This window comes from Canis aureus, chromosome 4 (assembly GCF_053574225.1).
Source record: "Canis aureus isolate CA01 chromosome 4, VMU_Caureus_v.1.0, whole genome shotgun sequence".
NCBI classification, from domain to species: domain Eukaryota; kingdom Metazoa; phylum Chordata; class Mammalia; order Carnivora; family Canidae; genus Canis; species Canis aureus.
In genome coordinates this window covers 3,888,767-3,914,812 of record NC_135614.1, presented here as the reverse complement: position 1 = coordinate 3,914,812, position 26,046 = coordinate 3,888,767, and the positions used below count along the sequence as shown (strand labels likewise).

Sequence of the window (26,046 nt, the reverse complement as noted above, 5' to 3'; positions counted from 1 at the left end):
GCCTCAGCCCACTGTGTAGATCTCTTCTCTTTTCTTTTCTTTCAGGTGGTTCTTCCTTTAATTGATCAATATTTCAAAAACCATCGCTTATACTTCTTATCTGCAGCAAGCAGACCTCTCTGTTCTGGAGGACATGCATCAAACAAGGAGAAAGAAATGGTGACGAGGTAAACAGCTACACAAAATAAAACAGCCACACAAAATAAAGATTGTTGTTGAGTGAAGTGTATTTGCATTTGAAAAAGAGCTGCTGGGAATCCTAAGGTGGGAACATGCAGGGTGCCCACCCAGGGTCCCTGTCCCCTGGGCCCTTTGGAACCAAACACTGTGAGGATGCTCTCTGCAACTTAATATATGTGTTCTACATGTTGAGTCTTGTCTTTTATTTTGCTGCTAAATATAATGCTGAATAATAGGAATAAGGCACTCGATTACAGAATCCACAAGTAGAAGCATCACTAGATTAGTATTTGTGATGAATATAACTTTCTTTAAAAATTCTCTGAATCAAAAAAATAAAAAATAAAAAAAATTTCTCTGAATCTATTATTTTTGTGAAACTGTTGAAAAATAAAGGCATTTTTCTTGAGGGCAAGACCCCACTTACAGAAATTCTGTTTTTCGATGTTTGCTTGAAAATAATGACCCATCTTGGAAGAAAATGACATAAAAATATGTGCTTTCTGAAGATTTCCCCTCACACCACTCAAGCTGGCATCTTAGTTTCTGTTTAAACCCAAGTATTTCTTGGGTTTAAACCCAAGTATTCCTTGTAGATTATTGGTGATTCTTCTGGGTATTTCAAGTCTGATTTTTCAAAAATTCTGCCAAAATTTAGGACTCATGAGAATCGATTATTCAGCAAATCTATTTCTGTATTATCAAACTGCACAGGAGTCCATACCAAACTTTTAGATTGTGTTTGAAAAAAATTTCTATAAAAGCAAATAACCTTGACAAAGCAGATTTGACTTTAATGATCTGTGATGTCATGTGATATAAGATTGCAACAGGGCTAAAAAACCATTCCAAACTTCTTCAAATGATGATCTTCCTGTGAAGTTGGTAACAGCAATTATAAAGAAATAGAGAATCCATCCAGTAGCACACTTTGTTTCCACCAGCTTTGTTACCAGAAAAAAAAAAAGGAGTGAGAGGCTACTTTCCAAGATATGAGTCCCCTCCCCCTATCTCTTTGGCATGGTCTTTTTACCTCTTTCCCCAGGAGAGAGAGGCCCATCCCCCCTCATTTCACAGGCCCATCATCCCCAGTGGACTGGAATGTCTCAGCGGCTAGAAAATGCTAAGGCAACAAGTTACCTTTAAACACCTTGCACCCAAGGCTAGTGCAAGGTCTCCAAGCCCTCCCTGGGTCAGAGTGGCCTTTTGTAAGAGCAGCTTTGTTCACAGAATTGCTGTTGATTTAGATGTCATTCGGTTACATAAATTAAGAGACAATGTACTCAGAGGATATAGGAAAAAAATACAGATAAAATTATGCACATTCTGCTCTTTCCCTTCTCCCATATCATGTTTTGTCTCTATTATGTTTTCATTCTTAGAACTGTTCCCTGAGGACAGAAGTAACTAATTTTCCTTTGCCCAATTTTCCCTCATAGAATAAATCAGAAGAGCATTGCTGTTCTGTGCTAGCTTCAGTTGATGTGGTTTGGGGGCCCAAGATGCCGCTTCTTTATCAACACTGCACCAAAATATTTTCCATGATTTCATCTTATTTTTTCTTCACCTCCTGGAAAGAGGGTTGGCAAATTTTACTTTTCCCATTATGGACCTTGAGAGCTTGTTTGGAGGTTCTAGCAGGGGAGCGCAGCTACTCGTATACCCTTGACCGAAGAACGGTCCTCCTCTATCGGGGATGGTCGTCCTCTTCGACAGAGTGCGCAGCTTCGGGAGGGACGCACATGGAGCGGTGAGGGAGGAAGGGGACACCCGCCTAGCCAGCCAGATCAGCCGAATCAACCCTGGCGATCAATGGGGTGACAGATGTCACAGCCAGATCGCCCTCACAACTTTTATATATTTTTAAAGTTTTTAAAATGAAAAATCTTTTATAAGCATAAAAATGTATTTCAAAACCACTGGAATCACCATCACAGTAACAAAAACCAACTAAAAATTTTGTTTGATATGTTTAAATGAAATCACTGAAATTTATAAATGTGTGATTTCTTACCGCTTCAGTTAAATATTATGTCAGTGAATAAAATGGGCAAAAAAAATTAAAAACAGGATAAAATACAACAAAAAAAAAATGCTGGCCCTGCTACTGTGAATAAGCAGTCATGTCTTCATATACATGTTGGACACTGAAGTGATAATATTAATTTGTATTTAACAATTGTGTGTTGCAGTAGTTGTGTAGGTTGGAGTTAACATGCACACTTAAGGACGAGTTGTTTCCATTAGATGTTTAGATACTTCTTGGCACTAGAAATCATGTATTGAGCTTTTTCTATACTATCACATCTGTGAAAAAGAATAAGGGTGGCTTCTGCACTCTGGGAGTCTACTTGGCAGTACCTAAGTATGTGAGTATAAATATAATTCTGCTAGGAGAAAGACATGCAGTGCTGTGGGATTCAAAGTAAAGTGAGACCACATTGGATGAGTATGGATGAGCTAAAGATATAGGAAAGCCATGATCATTCAAAATTGATCTTAAAAACATGTAGGTCGTAGATTAAGAAGGGAAACTATTTGCATGTAGATAACAACATAAAGAGCGTAGAACATAGTAATTTAGGGGAAATGTGGGTTATGTAGATTGATTGTGGAATACTATAATTGACATTAATTGTCAGAATAAGGCATCTTCCTTTTTTCTTTTCAATTTTCTTAATTAATCTTTTTTACTTAATTCATTAGCCCTATGAAACCACTGGGATATAGGGCAGTCAGGCAGCAAAGGTGAGATTGAGAAGAGTCAGCTTGCTAGGAGGCCATGACAGTAAAGCAGGCTGTTGAGACAGACATGCTTCCTCAAATAGGTGGTTCTACCCACTGATTCATTCAACACATACTCCTGAATGCCTACCATGTGCAAAATGCCATCCTAAGTTTGAGACAAAACACACACTCACACACACACACACACACACACACACACACACACACACAACAATGCAGTTCCTAACTTGAGTGCACTTAAAAGTGCAGCTGGGTACCTGCGTACATGCAGAGCTGACCACTTAGTAAGTTGTGATGAGTACTGGAAATGAAGCATGGACAAGAGAAAATCACAGGACATGGCACTGAGCCACAGAGCATGTAGAAAAAAGGAGGTCAGCCTGGTGCTGGGTTTCGATGCTGAGTGATTGTAACAATATTGGTGGCAACAGCAAAAAAAGAAATAACAGAGTAACTAGTTTTGAGAAAAAGAGGTTAAATTTGGTTAAGGAATTATTGGAAGTAGAAGTAATAGCAGGTCTTTCAGCTGGAAATGTCCAGCAGGAAGTTGGAAATGAGTGGTGTTCGTGGAGGGACCAGAGCAAGAAATGACATATTGGGAGATTGTCTGGATCCATGTTCTGCTCAGAGTTCTGAAAGCAGATGAAAGGGGAGTGGAGAGAGGAGCAAATGGTTCTGAATACCAAAGCGTGGAGAATATTCCAACTGAAGGGCTTTCAGAAGTGGGTTTTTGAAGAAGATAGAGAATGATTAATGAGGGAGAAAAAGGGGGAAATGCATTGCTGTAAAATAGAATTCAGGGTTTCCCAGATTGAAATAGTCGATGATGGCAAGTATGTTAGAGAGCTCTCCAGGACGGAGGTTGAAAAGGTTTTATTAGATTTGCTGATTGGCAAGTATTGAGAATATCTAGGGAGTGTTTCAGTAAAGCAATGAAGTGATAAAATTACAAAGCAAGGCATAAAGCCAAAGAAGTGTAGATATGTTATAAATTCTTAAGAATGTTAGTAATGAAGGGATATACAGAAAGGGGATAACAGTATTATGGAAAATATTTTTGGAGAAACTGTAGGTCAAAGCTTACATTAATAAAACCTTATAGTCAGTATAGAAACTGTACTCTGAAAGAGGATGGCACAGGAGAGGAAAGAGGCATAATATGTCTTTTGGGTGAACCTGATTTTCTATATATCTTTATTTCCCTCTGGTGGCACATTGGCTGCTGATTAGAGCACCCAAGTTAAGAAGCAGCTGCTACTGCAAGAAGTCATCTTTCTTGGACAGACTCTCAGACATTCAATACCCAACAGAATGGGATACAGAGCAATTCTGTTTTCCATCACAGCAAAATGTCCTAGGTCTCGATGAATTGGGCAAAATTATCTCCGGATGTTTCATGCTGGTACTAGAGAGTCTCGGTAAAAGGTAAAAGACATCGCTTAGAATAGGTTGGTGTACATAGAGGGATTCAAAATGTGTACAACTATAAGAAGTAATGACTCTTTCAGATGGAGACAGACCTTTGTTAAGGTGGCATGCATAAGGCTCAGCGGATGAGGGCACCTGGAGAAAGTTGCTTTTGTTTCATTGTCTTTTTTTCTTTACATTATAGCACAGGGATGAATAATGCAGGAGGCTAATGTCTCATTTTAAATTCTAATATCTACTTGAACAGATCATTGTTTTAAAAACTTTCAGAACTGCTAAGAGATTTCTCAAGACCTCAAATCCATCTACACATTTGTTAATGTATGTTCTCTTGGAAAAGCTATACAATGCCCTGTGTAATCAATGTTCATTAATACGTTATTCCACATTGTTACTGAAATGAGAAATGAGAGCCAAAACTTCCTGTTAAGAAGGTCAGTGTCACAAATGTCATTCTCTGTCTCCTTTCTCCCATCCTGCCATGAGCACGTGACTCCATTTTTGCCCATGGAGTAGTGTGTATCCCCAGTCCTGGTGAGTGTACATCTGCACACTGCTGCTTATGGGATAGCTTTCCAATACAAAATGGGACGGTCAGGATATCGCTGCCACTGCTATTGGGACAGTCAAACTGGGTGTGGGTAGTGCTGTACAAATGGATCGTTAAGGCTAGAGCTTTGGTAAGTTCTGGCTATGCAGAGCCTATGCTCTCGGAGAGCTCAGGAGTGTGTGGGTAAATGTGAAACTCATACCAATTGTAAGATGGGAGAATAGGTGTCATGGTAGAGATTTGCAAATGGCTCCTGAGAGAGGCTGGAAAGGGAACTCTTTCAGCTTGGGCTGGGAGTGGTGAAGGAGCCTGGGTATTAGCAAAAGCTTGTTGCAGTAGACTTGTGTGGTGCCAGATCCTGAGGGGTGGGTAGAGAGGAGTGTAGCAGGGAAGTGAGTGACGGGTATTCCAGGTAAGACCTGCAAGAGGCCACCAGACTGTGGATTTATTACAAGCCAGGACAATAGCAGGTCTTGCCCAGATTGTGGGGTCCGATGTAAGTGTTCGTACACACAGTGCTGTCGTGCTGAATGCTGAATGCAGGCCACCCTTATATCCTAGGGAGGACATAAAAACATAGGAACTTGGTCTAAAAGAGATAAGAAACAGACTCAACTCAAGCCTTAGCATTAAGAGGCCTTGGTTATCCCATCTGTAACGTTTTTCCCTGAGTGATTATCAGCTGTTCAAATTCTGTCTCTACTTCACTGCATTCATATTCACTGGATGCTTTGGTATATGTGTAAGGGGTGTGTGAACAAAAAGGAAAGTTCAAATGATAAACATACTGAAATTTAAAGTAACGTTTTATGCCCAAAGCACCATACTTCTGGTTTTAAATAATGTCCATGACAACAATAACAAAGATTCTAGGATTTCATGGTACATGTGGTACATGTGGGCAGATAAAATGCAAGTGTTTTCCTTGTGGTATTTGAGTAGTTATATTCTTGTGGAATTCATAGAGATTGCTTTTATATTAATTAGCTTTGCTTTCAAATTTTTTTTGGTTTCTTTACTTATAATATGTGCTTTTTTAACCATGTTTGTTATAGATATGCACTCAAAGATTCTTTCTTTAATACCTTTACTCCACATTCTGCTCAGAGAATCGATTCTTTCTGCGTGACATCATGTTGCTTTTTCCTGCTCATATATCAGCTGTTTATTTTTCTTTTCTTCTTCTTTTTTATTTATTTTATTTTAATTTCTCCCTGTCTTTTCTACCTTCCCTCCCCTTTTCCCCTTTTCTCTTTTGTTTTTCTTTTGTCTTCAGCCTATTCTGCAAACTTGGAGTTCTTGTCAGGCATAGGATTTCACTATTTGGTAAGGAGACCCTTGAAACAAATATGAGCATGGCCATCACTTGGTTTTCTTTGCCAGTTTTGCACTATGTTGTGTGCTGCTATGTTGCATGAATGCATGTTTGCATGGCTGCATGCATGGTCGTCATAGGCCAAGGTAAGGTCCTCGAGGTTGTTTGTAAGTAGCATTACTATGGTGAAATTGAAGACTGTAACTTTTTTATGCTGGTCCGAAGCACATTTGAAAACCAAAAGGTTTTATTATAAAGGAGAACATGAACGAAAGTGGCAGCTTCTGCCATATTTTATTTCAGAGGGGTAAAGAGGAACTGGGCCCTTGAACTTGTTTGTCTATTTCTAATAGGTGAAAGAATGAGCTGTCATAAATCAAAAAAATTTAACTGCACTTTTTTTTGTTGTTGTTGTTAATGCTCTTGACTACAGATTTACATGTTAACTGCATTCCTGACATTGGAGCTTCATAGTAGAGACAGTGAGGCAAAGACTTCACTTGGCAAGAGTGACTTTTTGAGACAGTTTTTGTGTCTGAGAATTCACGTAACTGAAGTCCACACACCTGAGCACCTGCTTTTGGACTGCCATGCAGGGCGGCCACTCACTTTCCACAGATCCTCCTTGCTCTGGGGCTGTAGGACTCAAGTATAGCTGGCAGAATTTGTGTTTTCATTTCTGTATCTGCTTTTATAAGTCACAAAAGCAAATTTCAACCCTGTGTGCTATCGGTTATGAGACAGTGTTGGGGTAATTTCAGTCGTAAAATATCAAGTGTATTGATACCAATATTGTAAGTGCAATTCCATTTACAGGAAAAACTAAGGATTAGGTCATTTCTTTAAAAGCCACAGTGAATGAACTGAAGGATAGATGTGTATGTGTGTGTGTGTGTGTGTGTGTGTGTGTGTGTAAAGATACACGCATACACTCATTTAAATTCTTTCTATGTTTTGAGAAATGATAGTTTCTGGATATAATTCCTTAAAGCTCTGTTTGGTTGCTAATTTTATTACATCCAGTACTACATGCTCTTAAATTTCATAATAAGGTATGTTTCATTTAAATGGCCTGAGTTTTGGCATTAATGTTTCTGTTATCCCAAATCAATGGGCAGATTATCTTCAAAATAACTTCTAGTTGACTGCTATTTGTTTGACTTCTCTTCTACAAAGAAAAATTTCTGTGAAATTATGTGGACAGAATTGTTATGTACTCTTCAACTTTCTCGTAGTAACAGTGGATTCCAGTGTCCTCCATTTGTCTTATTATATATCATTTTGATGTGGACCCCTTTTTCTTAAGTGCAGTGTTTGCATTCTTATTAATGAGCATAGTAATACTTTCTGTTGTGATATTTCTGACTTCTTGCGTATTGTAAATTCTTGGTTTCCTGTGTTATGTTTCACTATAATTTCCTTTTAAAAACTTTTGAGGTGTTCCATATATAGAACAAGTGCACAAATCTTGAAGATAGCTTAATGATATAGTTTGTTGTTATATGGGTTATATACCCATGGGTTATATACCATTTCCTCAGATTAAGATATAGAACATATCCAGCATTTCAGATGTCTCCCTTAGGCCATTTCCCAATTTATAACCTTCTGCGAAGGAACTCTATGTAGACCTCCATTACTGTGGGTTAATTTTGCCTATTTAATCTCCTTGTTTTTTAAGGGTCTAGTAATTGAATATAAATGCATAATAACACTTGTCATACCTCTCAGTATGGACTGAGACTAGCATTCATTCCATCCCAATGTGATATTGATACTCCATTTAGGCATTGTATCTTAAATCTCTCAGCCTTTAAATACTATTATTTTTAACAGGAATTTACTGGAGAGCTACTATATGTCTTTACTTCAGAAGTGTATTTGTGTGTCTTCTACATATTATTCTAGCATCTCTGTTTTTATTGTTTCAAATTTGCTTTGGCATTTGCCTGGAAAGTAATACAAACCTCAAGAGGCCTTTGTTAATTACACATTTTCTAATACAGACTCATCCAATGATTGGAATCCTTAAGTCTTATCCATGTTATCTTTATACTTGACGGTTATAACCTGACTTTAGAACAGGACTTTGGAACTAGAACAGCTGAGTGATTTGGACGAGGAACTTGACTTCTCTGAACTTTTTTTTTTTTTAACTAAGTTAAAATGACTACCAATCTTTGAGATCAATTGCACATAGCTGATCTAATGTAAGATAATGAATGCTCAAGTGCTGTGGAAACTGTAACTTTACAGCTTTCTAATCTAAGGGATTCCTAGTCTGATTTGCACAGGGTTTTTTTTTTTTTTCAGACTTTATTTATTTGAGAGAGAGAGAGCATGAGCAAACACACAAGCTCCGAGAAGAGGCAGACAAAGAGGGAGAGGCAGACCCTGCTGAGCAGAGAGCCCGATGGTGGGCTCGATCCCAGGACCCTGAGATCATGACCTGAGCCGAAGGCAGATGCTTAACCCGCTGAGGCACCCAGGCACCCCTGCACAGTTTTTATTTATATAAATCAAACTCCAAAAGAACTACACTAGGGGGTTGGCTACTTAAAGTACCCGCACGACGAAGGCTTTTTAATCTACCCATTTCCAGAATGAAATGGGAGTGGTATACCATATATTTATTTTTGATGTATCAGTTCTGCCATTGTGGATTTTCCTAAAGAGAGAGACCTAATGATGTATATATAGTGGTCTTTTAGAGTCCTATTAATCTCTTATTTTTTCCTTTCTCCCTTTTTTTACATGATATCATTTTTCCGTATTCTGGTAGACAGGACACTGATGGTCAAGATGTTTTTCCTGTACTGACTTAGTTTTAAAAACTGTTCATGGCTTAAGGTAAGGGTAAACTAAGATAGTTAAAAATGGAGATTAGCAAAGAAACATTTGAGCTTTGTGTCTTAAGAACAGTGAGTGAAAGTAAAGACGTAGAAAGATACACATTAACCTTCAACATATCAGGAACGGGGGATTGGAGACACAAGGGGTTAACATAAGCCAACAGACAAAATACTTGACCTGATGGTGGCAATTGTCGGGAATTCAGGGTTTGGTGAGTAATGGACTGTTTATTCCAAGCTGGCAACCAAGTTGTCGCTAGACCTCCAGACTTCATCTGTAGTTGAAAGACTTTTCTGCTATATTAAAGATTCCCCAAATTTGGACTTCTATTTGTGTATATCTTTAATCTACTTTAAAATACCTTCTACACATTGAGACACTAAGAATTAAAGAGCTCAGTCATGTTTTTATCGTTCTTATATCTTTTTGAGGTGTTTAAACCGTTTCATTTTATATTTGAAGAAGGTAAGTTTCTAAAAAGGGTGAATAAGCCCTGTTCCCCCACAGAACAGTAGTTCTGGTGTATCCATTAAAAAACCTTATGGAAAAAATAATAAAGAAATTAGTATCTTCATTGTATATATAGGCTTTCTGTTTGAGTTCCAGAAAGCTTACCAGTGATTGTAAGTTGGTGTACTCTAGTATTTGAGAAAATGGTTAGAACATGGATAGGACCCAGGCAAGTTGAGAAGTGGTATGGGTTCCATTGGCCATTTTCAAGGACCCTTTGTTAACTAGTGAAATAATGCCTTTAATCCCATCATTTTCTCCCACTTTTGCTGAATAGAAATCTTGATTACTCATGTCAAGGCAGTTAGAAAATACATATAAGCCCTCCTGTTACAGCCCACTTAAGCCTTTCAGTCAGTTTTAGAGGAAGCAGAATCCATAACTAAGCCTCCAGTAGGGACAGTGATGATGCCACAGGTATATTCATATCAGGGTTCCTATTTTTTAAAAATATTTATTAGAGAGAGAGTGTGAGTGAGCATGAGCAGAAGGAAGGGCAGAGGGTGAGAGAGAAGCAGTTCCCCACTGAGTAGGGAGCTCGACACTAGACTCGAGCCCAGGACCCTGGGATCATGACCTGAGCCAAAGGCAGATGCTTAACCGACTGAGCCACACATACATCCCGCATATCAAGGCTTCTTAAGGACTTTATTTTTATACGTGAAAATAAATCTAATGCCTTAATGACATTCATTCGATGCATTCAGTCAATAAACACTTAAGTGTGTTCTGCTATGTGGGAGGCACCCTTTCAGGCTGTGGGGGTAGGAACAGGAAGATTTCTACACCTCTCCACTGTGACCACCCCCAGGCCAATCCAGGTATCTGCCACTTGTCCTCTTCCAAGAGCAAACTGACCATTCTGCATGAATCTCCTTGTTCTTCCAGACTGTGCTCGACAGCAGTCGAATCTTCCTAAAAGCCAGTCTCTCCTACCACAGTCCTGCATATTCAGTGGATTCCCTTTTCTTGAGAATAAAAATTCTGAATCTGGCCACAGTAGTGCTTCATAAATTATCCCCTGTGTACCACTCTATCCTCGTGTCTTGGCACATTCTCGCCTGCCCTCTATGCTGCTGGTTAAGTGGTCTTCTCTCTGTTCTTCAAAGTGTTTTATTTCTTTCTGTGCAGGGTCTTTGCACATGCTGTAATTCCCACCTGGAATGGGGTCCCTAGACATAACAGTCACCTCTCCAGTCCTCCACACCCATAATGGTTTAAACTACCTATCCTTCAGACTTCAGTCCAAATAGTACTTACTCTGTCAGGAAAACCTTCCCTGATCTCCCTGATTTTACTCCTCTCTCCTATTACAACATTCTTATAGCTCTGTGTACCTTTCCTTCATCCCAGTGACGATGTCACCAGATTCACACATCTCTCTCTCTCTCTCTCTCTAAACCTCTCCTCTCACTGTGGGCTTATTGTTGTATGCGGAATCTGGCATGTAGTAGATATTTTATCAATATCTGATGACTGAATGAGTGAATCCACTAGCTTCTGCCTTCAGGAAGCCTACAGTCTCATAGAGAAAGAGCAGACACTAAGAATGCCTAAATAAGAGCTCTTGACTTGGAACTTTCTTACACTCATAAATAACTGAAATTTTACTCTTTTTTTTTTTTTGCTTATGAAATTATTTAGAAAAAAAGTACCCAATTATCCCACAACTCAGAAGAATCACATTTATTTTAATTCCTTAAGCTGTCCGAGAAAACACTTTAGGACACTTACATTGAAGAGGAAATAACAGGTAACTAGAGATTCTTCAAACACGATCATTAAGCCCAACCAACAGTGATCCTTTCAGCTATAGGAATGATTCGAGAAGGCTGGCACAAAACAGTTACCATTTGGAGGCCTTTTCTATGTTCCCATTTTCTGGTGAATTTTTAATGTATCAGTGAGATAGCAAATTGTCCAGAGTTACTGGAGAGTTTTCAAATTTGATGGCAGAGAAGCTTCTAAGAATGCCTGGAATAGAGCAAGCACTCAGTAACATAATGAGCGTAACACTCTAAAATTTCTCTGGTTTGCCCTCTGACCCCAGAACCCTATGTAGCACATTATTAATTCCACTCCAGTATTAGCTGTAGAGATAAGGAACAAGATAAGTATTGTCATCTGTTTAAGTGAAGCAGTAATTCTTGTTAAAATGTTGAGTTTTCTCCCCCTAGGTAGGGATGCCTGATTTAAACTGCTGCATAAATCTTAATGTTGTGTTTGGAAGTTTCAATCGTAAATTCTATCAATTGGTATCTCTCCCTGATTAAAAAATTAGTGGATTAAGTTTATGTTGCTCCATCTGTTACGTGCCCACTCCCAAAACCCATTCAGATGTTTAAAATGAGGACTGCTATCTTGTATCAGGAGATAGTAGCAAATTAGTCTGTGTATGTATTATCTCTAACAATATTCAGACCATGCTTACTTTTGTTTACTAGGACATATAATGAAAGGAAAGTTACTTAAAGGACTCAGAGTCTCTGAAGCTAGTATATATCTGAGAACTGAATGTGTCATTACGTTGGGGATTTCGTGGTCAGTGATGCACAGTCTGCTACTTCTGCTGGTTATTGTCATCACTTGTCATTTAGGTCTTTCCCTAATGTAATAGTTCTGTGGTTTGGTGGCAGTATACAAGTCAGAAATGAGAGCTCTTCTGGGTTTATATGTTATATAAAAGAATAACTGATTTTTTCAAAGAGTTTATTTATTTATTTTAAAGAGAGAGAAAGCACAAGCAGGGGGAAGGGCAGAGACAGAGGGAGAAGCAGACTCCCCCCTAAGTGGGGAGCCCAATATGGGGCTCTATCCCAGGACTCTGGAATCATGACCTGAGCCAAAGGCAGGTGCTCAACCGACTGAGCCATCCAGGCACCCCAGAAGTAACCTGTTTCTTAGTGAGAGATATATGAGGTCAGAAATACCGGAATAAATAAATACCTATAATAAAGATAATATCAGAAAACCATATTAGAGTGATACAGATATTTCTTTCCTTTTTTTTAAAAATTTTTATTTATTTATGATAGTCACCCAGAGAGAGAGAGAGGCAGAGACATAGGCAGAGGGAGAAGCAGGCTCCATGCACCGGGAGCCCGACGTGGGATTTGATCCCGGGTCTCCAGGATTGCGCCCTGGGCCAAAGGCAGGTGCCAAACCGCTGCGCCACCTGGGGATCCCTATTTCTTTCCTTTAAAGATATCTCTATCAGAGAATGTCCTGACTTTTGCGTAAATGAATAGAATATGGAATTATGTAAAATATATTTTCAGCTCAACCGAAACTTCTCACTGAGTGAAAGTTTCAATAATTTTATTCTGTTTAGTTGTGCAGATTTCAGAAGTGATAAAGTCAGTGGCACTTTCCAGTTTCTCTCTATCTCATAATTTGAGAGAAATTTGTAACTCTAGCATAATTTTGTTCCACATTATTAATGAGGATTTTGTCAAGATGAATCATTTCTTCAGAGGAGAGAATACGATAGGTATTACTGCAAGTCACAAAAGAAGGGAGAAGAACAAAACTTAGAATGGTTGTTACTGCTTTCACAATGGAAGGAAAGTCAACATTCTGCTAATATTCATATACTGATGTATATCAGATTGCAAAGCAGAAGCAAGACGTTGTATATCACATTTCAGAAAACACTGATAACTCCTGAGTTACAGAAACCTTATATTAAAAACTACAAAACAATTTGGGAGTAAAATACAAAAAGAGTATTTTGACTCTCAAACATCTTTAACTTTGTTATTTTTATTTAGAGAGTTGTAGTACTGTATAGAGTTAGTACAAAGATTTTAAAAACCAGACACTTGCTGTCTGTTGCTAGTAGATTCAGGGATGAGTTACAATTTTAATTATATGTCTTTTATGCTTACACACTGATGCAAACATACAACCTTGAAGACAAAGAGGCAATCCACAGGTGTTTTTCTAAGTGTTTGAGGACAAGGGAAGTAGTTTGGACCTTGAAAGAGTGTGAGTTGAAAAGTATCAAACTTCTGGTTTTTATTCTAGTCTGAGTAATGAAGTAATTACATGAAAATACAATTATCACTTTAAAATTTTACCATCATACTGCACTTTTGTCTTTCCTGTTCTTACTGATAGCATGATGGACGTTTCTAATGATGGTCATCTGGAGAACCTTAAGAAGGGCAGAGTGTGGGCAATTCTTATTTTATTTGAAACCCTTACTAAAAACTTTACATCTTTGAGACTAACCATTTAGGTTACCTTTTACCTCTGCTGGTATTACAGATACTTTTGCTTGGTCTACACCACAAAATGTTGAAAATTCAATGAACACTTTTCCTTCATCTTTTAGGGTCTGTTCCTCACCATTTTTCACACTGAGATTCTTCCCTTCAAAGTTATACTATACCTCACATGGAGCACACCAAAATGTGTCGATTCACGGAGCTTATGGCTTGTGACTTGACAATCACAGAACATTCACATCTATCATGTGCATTTTCATTTGACCAACAGAACTTTTCTGGCCACTGGTACTGTTTCCTACTCTTCACAACTTACAATATTCAACTGAATGCCTGCTTTATGCCTGACACTGCATATGCCAGTCCTAAGGGCTGGCCTTCAGCAGGGAACATAAATCTCATCTCATGAGTTCTTACAGATGGAGGTTTAAAATACCCCACCACTCCTTTGGAAAAAGGCCTGGTCAGGCTCAGTACAAAGTACAAATACTGGTTATCTATACAAGGAGCCAGCAGACTAGGAGGGTAAGAAAAAAAAAAAAAAACTGTGTATTTTAGGACGAGAGGGAGAGGCCAGCCTCTCTGACTTGATGCTTAGTAATAGTTGCATGTTGCCTTGTGTCCTGTCTTCCTCCTGAGCCCTTCTCTTTCTCCTTTTCTGTGCTGCATTCTACTTATCTTTCACACTTCTAAACATTGGAGGCCCCCAGACCCTTTTTTCTATATTTATACCCAAGCTGGCTTATTTTATTAAGGCCCACGATTTTTTAAGGTATCTGTATGCTTATGGTGCTCAAATGCATAGCTCCAGCTCAGATCTGTTCCCTGCACTACAGATTTGTGCATCTACTGCCTATTCTGCTTCTCTACCTGAGGTTAGCCTCAAAGCAGAGCACCCTACCCCCACCCTCCTCATTTTGCTCCTTTCTTATGCCCTCTCCACATCAGAAAATCTTACCACCAGTCACCTAATCGCTCGTACAAGTGCTCACCCAAACAGTCTTGAAGTTATTCTTGACTCCTTCTCATCTCATCTCACATGCAGTCCACAAGCAAATCTTCACTGCAGATATCCTAATCCAAATTTCCTGCCATCAATCTTCTGATTCTAGATGACTCTAGTAGCTTCCTAACCAACATCCACTCTTGCCCTTCCAGAATTTTGCACCTTGTGATTTAATCCTTTTAAAATATAAATCAGATCCCATCCTGTTCAAAACCTTAAGAATATCTCCCTATCACACTTAAAAAACAAAAATCAAAGTTCTTGGTTGGGTTTTAAGGCTCTAGAACCTGGCTACTCCCTTCCTCTCTACCCCATATCCTCCTTCTTTCCTCTGAATCTCCAATCATGCATTAGCCACCTCAACTTCCTTGCCTGAAACACCAGCTTCATTATCTACCTCAGAGCCTTTGCACATGCTCTCTCCTCCACCTGGGTCCTTTTCCCAGATCTATGCATGATTATTCCTTCATTCAAATCTTTGCTCAGATGCCACCTTCTTAGAAAAAGCCTCATGACCACTTGCCCTATTATGCTATTCAGTTGCCCCAATCATCATTCATATATATATATATATATATATATATATGTACACACACATATATATACACACAACGAATATATATTAATTGTATAACATAAATTAATTAATTATATATAATTAATATAGTTTACAAATATAAAATATTTATTTTAGTGCACCTAATATTGTGTTTCATATTGATTTTTTCTTAATATTTTATTACCTGTGTCCCTCATTAGAATATAAGTGCCATTAAACTGTCTTTTACTTATTACTGGAACTTTGAGAATGCCTGGTATTTGATAAGTATTTATTGAGTGAATGAATAATTTTTTTAAGTGAATGAATAATTAAAGGAACTGCAGTAGAAGCCCTAGGACTGCCACTAATCAGTAGACAAGGACATAACAAATTCTGCCTTTCTGCTGATTTTGTCTTCATGATTACCAAAATTTCTGAGAATCAAAGCAGATGATGAATGGGACATTTTATCTAAGAACTCAGAGTCTAGCAATAAATACCTTGTTTTTTGTTCTTATTTGTATCATGTCACTAAACTGGCTTGTCCAGATTCTAGGGTAGTTGTAAATTTTCATGCATATTTAATTCATTTTAAGATCCTTTTGTTGTGTTGCTGCATAAAGAATGTAACGTACACAAATGTTATAAATACTTACATTCAAATAGGAGTTATTAACCTCTGGACCCAGGAAATGACTATACATATTATGAATAGCAAAGTATAAAATGAGGAAGTAATAACATCAGACTGTATTGTGAGTGGTCAAATTACTTTGTAACTATGGATCTATCATTTTGTTTATTTGCTCTTATGTATCTTTACATAAGTGAAGTTATATAGTAATTGTATAATTCATATTCCTGTACTAATAAAATGTGCAATCAAGATGGATGAATTTCATCTTTTTAGAAAAGTTGTTCCCATTTTAAATATCTCATTAAGAATAGGATTTAACTTCTTCAGCCAATAGTGCTTATTTACATTGATCCTTTGGTGGTTCTTTTTCACCAAAACCCCAAACATTCAGGCAGATGAATCATCTTAATTCAGCTGAATGGAATAAGAAAGCAGAGACACGGATAACTAAAGGGGAATTAAATTTTTTAGACTATTAGCTCACCTTTTCTCATAAACATATGAGTTCACTTTAAAAATTGACATACAATATGATTTAGAAAGAAGATGAACCAGTATGGGGAGGTGAATATATTTGAAGAATTCAGTTTAAACACTTCAGCCTGGCGCAGTGCTTTGAATGCTTCTTGAGTATGTCAGCTCTTTGATGAGACATGCTTTATTGCTTTTCTACTTACATTTGCATAACCACTTTTGAGCAGAAAAACTGCATGATTTTAAACTTGACTATCAAAAAATCCTTTTAATTGAGTTATTACTGGGTTGTACCATTGACTAATTTTTGGTACACAAATATTCTTAGAAAAGAACAGTGAGAAATCCTCAGGGCAATTTGACAGCATTTTGTTTCCTCTTTAGGAAATGATGCCACATCAATTGTCAACTGTCTTCATATTTTGGGTCAGACTTTGGACGCCAGGTAAGAGGGTATATTTTTGTCTAAATGACTGTAGTAATGCTACACAAGAATATTAAGACTCACTTTGTCTCTAGATTTTATTCTTTAGAATTATAATAAAGGCTTAAGTGTGGGTGTGAAAAAGTATTTTGTAAATTACTAATACAATGGCATTTTATTATTTTTATGATCTTATATAAATTATCATTCAAATTTCAAGTAATTTCTGTAGCATCTATATATGTCACTGAGGGTTGAATTGGGAATGTATGTGAAGTAGAAATGGTAAGCTCCAACTTTAGAGGTCTTAGGAGCTTCTAGGTGTGGTACCCATGCTCCGCATTTGTGGTAACATTTAGCTTTATAGGAACAACAGGGTTTTATTCTTATTTTACAGATGAGAGGAGTGAAGCTTAAGATTGCATAGTAAGTGTGGAAGTAGACCAATTCCTAAATGTGTGTACTTTCTACCCTGAACTCCTAGCAACATGACTGGAAATACAACAGGTTGACTAAATATGAAATCAGTATATCTCAGAGGGTCGATTCAGCCTTTAAGCCATACATTTATTTCATTTATTATCCAGGATAAATCTAAGTAAAAGTTCCTAAATGTCTACTACAGAGAACATTCTATGATGCTGTTTAGTTTTACTTTGAAAATTTTATGTGAGGTGTTTTGTATAATAAATTAGGAAAATAGATGCTATTATACACCTTCAGTTCCTACTAGAAACAATGATATTAGAGCGTCACTTTTGTACAAGTTCAGCCTTTGGAGGCTCATTTAGCTGATTGCTTCACTTAAAGCACAAAATATCTAGATCATTTGGTGACTAGGTTTAGCTGGGATTAAATGCCTCTTTCATACACATTGCCTAAAGAAACATTCTAGTTGTGTTAGATTTGGGATTAACTAAACTGGCTCAGAAGCTGTGATTTGTTAGAGAATAAAACAAAACACTCTCAAATTTTGAAACCACTGGTAGAAAATACAAAACATTAGCACTCATCTGGGTCCTGATTAAGTTGACTATGAAGGCATTTTGGAAAGGTAGTGCATTTTACAGAGCTATACTGCTATAAATTCAAGTGCACTGAAAAAGTTGAGAGTGAATTTAAAAAAAAGTTGACTGAGTGAATGTAATGGATCAACAAACATAAAGTAGAAGCATGTTTTATTTGTATTCCACTTTCTCCTGTTGCAAGATACATATTCTCCCTTCTTTCCTTCCTAGGACAGTGATGAAGACTGGTCTGGAAAGCGTTAAAAGCGCCCTCCGAGCTTTTCTAGACAATGCTGCGGAGGATCTGGAGAAGACCATGGAGAATCTCAAGCAAGGCCAGTTCACCCACACCCGAAACCAACCCAAAGGTGTTACTCAGATTATCAATTATACCACGGTGGCTCTGTTGCCGATGCTATCATCATTATTTGAGCATATTGGCCAGCATCAATTCGGAGAAGATCTAATATGTATGTAAATCTATTACTTAGAGTCTCCTTATCTAATAGTACAATGAAAACTTGTAAAGGGCCCATCTGGTTAGTCAAACACTGCCTATCCATTAAAATGCACTTTTTCCCCCCCAGAACATTAGGTTGACATCTGAGTTACAGAAACCATTCTTATAGAGATAGATCCCTGAATCACATGGATTCACAGAAAGGACCAGTAAGATGGTGGCTGTGGGCAGTCACTTCCACCTTGCCGAAGTGCAGGTTCCAAATTTTACTATTTCTGTGTTCTCTCTTTCCATGGAGTTTTTCCCATGCAGTTTGACCATGGGACATGCAACATTAAATGTTTTCAAATCACCTCTGAGCCACAAGTTGTGTTACCAACAAATATGAAGACAACTGACACAAAATCTGCATTTCAATCATTGGTCCACTGGGGTGGCCCGCATATTTTTGTTTATAGGTTTCAGTCTATTTTAACGGGGGATTTCATCAGCTGTTTTTGCCTAGAATTCCATAATGATTAAAAATATGCACAGAATGCTCAAAACAATGTTGAAAAAAATAATATCAGGCCTGTCCTGATTTCCTGCTCTCCTGCTGATGTGAACATGAAAGGCAATGTAAGAAGCCCATGTTAAACGGTCAAGTGGGTCTTGACTGCAGCCACACCTGCTCAGACCCTGAACCTTGTCAATCTCCCAGGTAAAACATAGTGCTGGGTGGAAACCCCTACATTACTCAGTGGGTAACACAAGCATTATCCACAAAATATTTCCTTGAACCATTGTAGGAACATTGCTTACTGGGCAATGTGGACATGGAAACAGGTCTTGAGCACAAGAATGATTGCTCCATTCATGTCATGGTAGATTCTCCAGGAAATGGTAAATGACTTGGAATTAGAAATCCAAGGTTCCTAGTTTTTTTGTTTGTTTGTTTGTTTTTTGTTTGTTTTGCCTCTTAAAAATGTCATAACGGATCGTAGATAAAATAAAAGGTTTTATTTTATTTTCTAGCCTCACTGTAGAATTGACTAACTTATACCTTGAATGTCAGGTCAGAAAGAATGATTTCTCCATTCATGTCATGGTAGATTCTCCAGGAAATGGTAAAAGAGTTGGAATTAGAAATCCAAGGTTCCTAGTTTTTTTGTTTGTTTGTTTGTTTGTTTTGCCTCTTAAAAATGTCATAATGGATCGTAGATAAAATAAAAGGTTTTATTTTATTTTCTAGCCTCACTGTAGAATTGACTAACTTATACCTTGAATGTCAGGTCAGAAATAACTTACCACCTCCTTTAGCATTTTTAATATTATTCACTTAGGTGTTAAAATAAAAGACACAGTCTTTATATACGTTCAGAACAGGGAGACAAAATCTACCTATTCTTGCAGATAGTCTTGTGCTTAATTTCATTCTCAAAGAAATCCTTTTTTCTTCTATCTAGAGAAAAATTATTTTTAAACATGGTCTTGAGAATGTTCTAAATAATTATAAACATTCTTTAGAATGTTTTCAGCTCCTTAAGGATTTTGAGAGAATAGTTTTTATATTTCATTTACATACGCATTTGTTCTAATTTTGCTTTTTTAAATGTTAAAATATTAGTATGCCCTCAATATGGAATTTTGGTTTCAGGCTAAACTTTCTTAGGACAACATATGAAAACAAGTGTTTTTGTTCTTATTTTTGTTTTTCCTTAGTGGAAGATGTACAAGTGTCATGTTACAGAATTCTGACTAGTTTATATGCTTTGGGAACCAGCAAAAGTATTTATGTGGAAAGGTAAGATTTCAAAAGTTTAGCTTTTAATTAGTAATTGTTTCAAGTGTTCTATTTATTTCAAGTCTTTTTCAGTTTTCCCTTAGTTATAAACTAAACAGCCAGATTAACATATTGGATTTTTGGGAGTAATTGAACAATTGTTAAGCTAAATTTGAATTGACATAATAATAAGAGTCAATCAAGTTATGTTAAAAAAAATAATAAACCATAATGGTAAAGACCATATTTAATGTAAAGATTAAACAGTGTTTATGAATGAGTTCTATGAAGATACCTACTAAAACACTTTCTTATTATATATCTGAAAAGCAAAATAAGCATGAATATAAGCAGTTATTAAAATGGGCTTTTTTTTTTTTTAATTCTCACATTCAAGAGGAAGAGATTATCAGGTGATGTGGACAATTCAATATAAGGTCTCCCCATTGCATTTAAAATAAGAGGTCATCGGTGGCTACAGTAAGAGTTTTCTGTGAAAAAGAGAAAAAAGGCAGTTTTTTAAGTCTAGACTAAAGAAAATGACATTCAGAGAGACAACTAATAAATAAAATAAATAAATGAAAGGATATTCTGGTGGAATAATATTGAAAAGATGTAAATTCTCCCAAAATTAATCTATGATTAATTATAAGACAATTTCAAGTAGAAATTTGTTTTTTATTGAACTTTACGAAGTAATTTGAAAGTTCATTTGAAGGAATAACTAATGAGGCTAGCCAATAAAATTTTGTGAGAGGAAAACAGTAATGGAAGGGTAGTCATTTGACCTACCAAATATTAAAACTTCTATATCATCAATAATTAAATAGGGTGGCAAGTGCATAGAAATAGGAGACTAAGTCAATGTAAAAGGATAATTGAGTTCACACTGCATGGTTTTTACCTGAATTTTTTTTCAAGATTAATTTATTTATTTTGGAGAGAGAAAAAAAGAGACATGATGAGTGGGAGGAGGAGCAGAGGAAGAGGGAGAGAGAAAATCTTAAGTAGACTCAAGCTGAACATAGAACTGACTTGAGGCTTAATCCCTCAACCCTGAGATCATGACCTGAGCTGAAATCACAAGTTGGATGCTTAACCAGCTGCGCCCCCCAGGCATCCCTTGTCTGCATTTTTTAGTTAATCTCTTTTTTCACATGGGTTTTTTTAGCTTCAAAATATTTTATACTACAGAAGTTTTATAATTTATTGAAATGTTACTTTATTTTTGATTGTAGGCTTTTTTTCATTTCCATAAATAATGCTAGATCTGTGATCATAGTTTTCTATATATATATATTTATTTTTATTTATTTTAGCTGTATTCTCAGAATTTAGAAATGTAGGTTAGAGTAGGCGTATATTAAAGGATTATGAGTCTTCTCAGAAAACTGATTCAGTTGACACTGAAGTTTTACAAGAGAATCATGCTTTCCTCACATTTTCCTCATTTCTGATTATTATTCTTTTTACTATTTAAAAATATAATTAACTATTATATGGAATAATATATATATAAATGGAATCCCATTTCTCTTTTCAAATGCAATTTCCTAATTCCCAATTCCTATCCATTTTGTGTTTTCTTTGCCATTTTTATTTCTTAATTATATGAATTTCCTTTCATATCTGTTGTACATTTTTCTATCAATGTGTTGTCAAGTAATGAATTTTTATGTATTAAAACTATACACCTCTTTCCTGTTATTTCTACCATCTGTGACTTTAGCATTTTCATAACTTTCTAGTGATTATCTAGAACAATACCGGTAAAACAGGTAAAAACTGTATCTGTAAAACTAGGTACAGATAATGTTTATGACATGGGAATTTTAATTATTATATAAACCTATCAGTTATTTCATGGGTTTTTATTCTTCTTAGTTTAATATTTTTAGATAGGTTATACCATGCTCATAACAGCTAAAAATTCAAACACTTATTCTCTTAGGTTTTTCATTCTTCAGTTGTTTAAATTTAGCCTTTTAATCCTTTGCTCACTCAAAAAATATGTATTAAACTCCAGATTCTGTGATACAACACTAAGCAAGATAGATCCTTACTCTCAAAGAGCTTATACCTAATGGAGAAACAAACAAAAAAAGCAAGCGAAAAATGTAATATTGGCAGATTTTCATGTGTGAATAAACACACAGTAAAGATAATAACACAGAGTACTCAAGAATGTATGTTTTAGAACATGATTTTTTAAGATCAGAACTTTCCTCCATTTGACAGAAGGCAGATAGTAGATAAATCAGGTATAAATAGCTTCCGTTTCCTCTATGAAGTATGCCTCAGCCAAGTGATGGCTGAGGAAAGAAATGGACGATGTTTGAGGAAAGTAGAAAAAGTCTAAAATGATCATCTCTGGAGTAAGAAGGGTATTTACTAGAAGTGATTCTGAATTTCCTATTCCTCTTTAGTGTTACATGGAACACAAATTAAATTTTTAAAATCACCTCCCACATGGAAAGTATTGATTTTTAATTGAAATGTAATTGACATACAATGTTGTTAGTTTCAGGCATACAACATAGTGATTGGACAATTATATACATTCCTCTGTGCTCACCACCATAAATATACTTACATGTGTCACTGTGCAACATTATTACAGTATTATTGACTGTATTCCCTTTTCATCTTTTCCTCTCTTTGACTTTATTTTTTTAAGATTTATTTATTTGAGAGAGAGTGTGTACAAGTGTGTGAGTCAGGTAAGGGTTAGAGGCAGAGAGAGAGAGAATCCTCAAGCAGGCTCCTCTCTGCAGAGCCCTATGTGGGGCTCGGTCCCATGACCTGAGATCATGACCTGAGCTGATATTAAGAGTCAGATACTTAACTGAACAGGCCACTGAGGTGCCCCTCTGTGATTTATTTTGTATCTAAAAGTTTGTACCTCTTAATCCTCTGCCTATTTCATTCATCCCCCAACTCCTTGCCCAAGTTATGATTTATTAAATATGTCTTTTATCTGCTGATTTAAAACAAAAACCTTTATCATATACTGAGGTAACATATTTATTAAATCATATTTCTAGAATCTATTCAGTTCTATTATTTGATTTTGTAAATGTTTAGGTCAGTAGCCTGCATCCTGAACTGCTAGTAGTTTGTAATACATTTTGATATCTGGTAATGCAAATTCTCTCATTACCTGAGCAGTGCTGATATTGTTGTTCTTCTTATCTCTGTATTTTTTTAATAAAATTTGGGGTCCTTTTGTTAGGTTCTAAAAAATAAAAGATATATGTTTTCTTTGTTTGCAATTATAAAGCCATTTGGGGAGAATATAAAAATGAAAATCAAAAGATGAATAAAAGATATTTTGAAAAAGAAAAAGTGACACTGTGACTGAGAAAAATGTGGATATTGAAGTGCCTGAGCAACTCTGTCAGTTAAACATCTGGTTCTTGATTTCAGCTCAAATGGTGATCTCAGGGTCAAGAGCTTGAGCCCGCATCAGACTCAGTGCTCAGCGCATAGTCTGCTAGAGATTCTCTCCCTCTACCTCTGCCCCTCCCTCTACTCGTGTGTGCCCTCTCTCTCTCAATGAATAAATAAAGTCTTAAAAAAAGAAACATGTAGCTATTTTAATGAGAGTCCTTTAAAAAAAATTGCTATTTCTAGAATACCAACACAAATGATCAGAGTTGGTCTGAGAATTACTAATTGAATCAACATTTTAAAGTAAATTATTAAATAGGCTCACATGAATTTTTAACAAAATGAAAGGACTTGTCCAGTAAGATGTAAGGGAATAAATTTCTTTGGTGTCATACATGAAACATTTTAGGGTATCAGATTCTTGAATAAATATATTCTCGTTATTTGTAAACACTTACAGAACTCATAATATGTGTCAAAAATTTTGCAATTCTGGGCAGCCCGGGTTGCTCAGTAGTTTAGTGCCTGCCTTCAGCCCAGGGCATGATCCTGGAGTCCTGGGATCGAGTCCCACGTCGGGCTCCTTGCATGGTGCCTGCTTCTCCTTCTGCCTGTGTCTCTGCCTCTGTCTCTTTGTGTCTCTCATGAATAAATAAATAAAATCTTTAAAAAAAAATTTTTTGTAATTCTGTGCCCAGAATTATTTTTTGGCAAGGAAAGCAAAACATAAAAAGAGTGAGTAATTTTCCTGTAGTGATACAAGTATTAGGAATTAGTTTGGGATTCAGGTCTGTCTGAATCAAAGCCTGTACCCTTTGTAATTTTTTGATATCCTAAATTACTTTTAATAATGAAATATTTTTCAGTATTTGAATTAAACTTGATGTTTATAGATTCTCTATGTTGTTCAGTGTTATTCTATGAAGGGGTATTTTCTCTTAGCTTACTAAATGTCCAATCATCTTTAATTAAAATATTAGGGGCATTATTAATTTTAAGCAATCATATATGTTTCAGGCAGAAATTTAGAACTACCTAAGTGAATTATTTAGTCTTTTCTCACTTAGATACATTTTATTGACTTTGAATATAAAACATTTATATAAAATAATTTAAGGAGATCCTAATATGTGAAAAAACTCTCATATTGTTCTACATTTGATAATGTCCCAGTGAATCCTTGGATTACATAGGTAACTGAGGGAGAGAATTTTTGTCAGTGTCAGGGGGAACTTTGGGTCATACCCTGCACTGAATCAATTAATCACAGAATGATTCCTTAAACCTCTTCCTTCCCTAAAAATGATGAGTGAATTTTGAGTGTTATTAATAGTTTTTGGTATTTATTATGTCTTAATATTTCATAGCTACCCTGAAATGATTTATACTAGTAAATTTTCAAAAAATTGTACCAGTGTATTGGTACCAGTACTTTATTTTTTTAATGTTTATCAATGCATTTATTCACCTAGCAAGAATTCTTCAGGTCACAATGTTTAAGGAAAAAAAAATGGATGGGACACCTGGATGGTTCACTGGGTTAAAGCATTTGCCTTCAGCTCTGGTCATGATCCCAGGGTCCTGGAATCGAGTCCCACATTGGGCTCCCTGCTCAGTGGGGAGCCTGCTTCTCCCTCTCCCTCTGCCACTCCCCCTGCTTATGCTCTCTTGGTCTCTTTCTCAAATAAATAAAATCTGAAAGAAAGAAGAAGAAAGAAAGGAAGAAAAGAAAGAAAGAAAGAAAGAAAGAAAGAAAGAAAGAAAGAAAGAAAGAAAGAAAGAAAAAAAAAAGAAAAAAGAAAGAAAGGAAGGAAGGAAGGAAGGAAGGAAGGAAGGAAGGAAGGAAGGAAGGAAGGAAAAAAGGAAAACAGAAAGAAGTGTCCAAACTTTTGGGGGGATTTGATAGGGTTTTTCTTGTGATTTTGGTCTTCTTTTTAACAATAGATAATTTACCTTTTTTTTTATAATTTAGCATTTTTTAAATGGTAGGGACTTTGCTATTGAAAGCATATAATGTTTTGTGATATAGAAATTGGATTTTGGAGTTAATTTTGTTATTAGCACTATTATCCCTCTTGTAGGTTAAACTGGTCACTTTTAATATGGCTTCTTCAGTCATCCACTTGGAAGAATTAAAAAATATAAATATTTTCCACTTGTAGGCAACGTTCTGCGTTAGGAGAATGTCTCGCTGCTTTTGCTGGTGCCTTTCCCATAGCATTTTTGGAAACTCATCTGGACAAACATAACATTTACTCTATCTACAATACTAAGTCCTCACGAGAAAGAGCAGGTAATGCAGAAGCATGTTCACTATTTATGATACAAAGTTGAAACTTAATGACATTTACTGTATTTTCCCATAGTAATTTTTTCTAATGGGCCATTTCAGTTTATTATCTCCAATGCTATTTGTTCTTAAATGTTATTATTTGGATTTTTTTGATGTTATATATTATCCCCATAGTGTCTGTGAAAGGAAATTTATTTCTTCTCAGGTAATGAGTCGCAAATTAACACTTTTAAGAATAA

At 36.3% G+C, this 26,046-nt stretch overlaps 1 protein-coding gene across 4 annotated transcripts in view; it reads left to right on the top strand.

The window, feature by feature from the left end:
* The window catches only part of RYR2 (ryanodine receptor 2), a 727,449-nt gene that overhangs the window by 582,680 nt on the left and 118,723 nt on the right, over positions 1 to 26,046 (top strand). For all 4 annotated transcript variants that reach the window (XM_077894379.1, XM_077894378.1, XM_077894377.1 and 1 more), the window contains exons 62-67: positions 46 to 167; positions 6,183 to 6,232; positions 16,856 to 16,916; positions 18,134 to 18,372; positions 20,064 to 20,145; positions 25,677 to 25,807. In XM_077894379.1, coding sequence (XP_077750505.1) covers positions 46 to 167; positions 6,183 to 6,232; positions 16,856 to 16,916; positions 18,134 to 18,372; positions 20,064 to 20,145; positions 25,677 to 25,807 — 685 coding nt within the window. The remainder of the gene's footprint in view (positions 1 to 45; positions 168 to 6,182; positions 6,233 to 16,855; positions 16,917 to 18,133; positions 18,373 to 20,063; positions 20,146 to 25,676; positions 25,808 to 26,046) is intronic.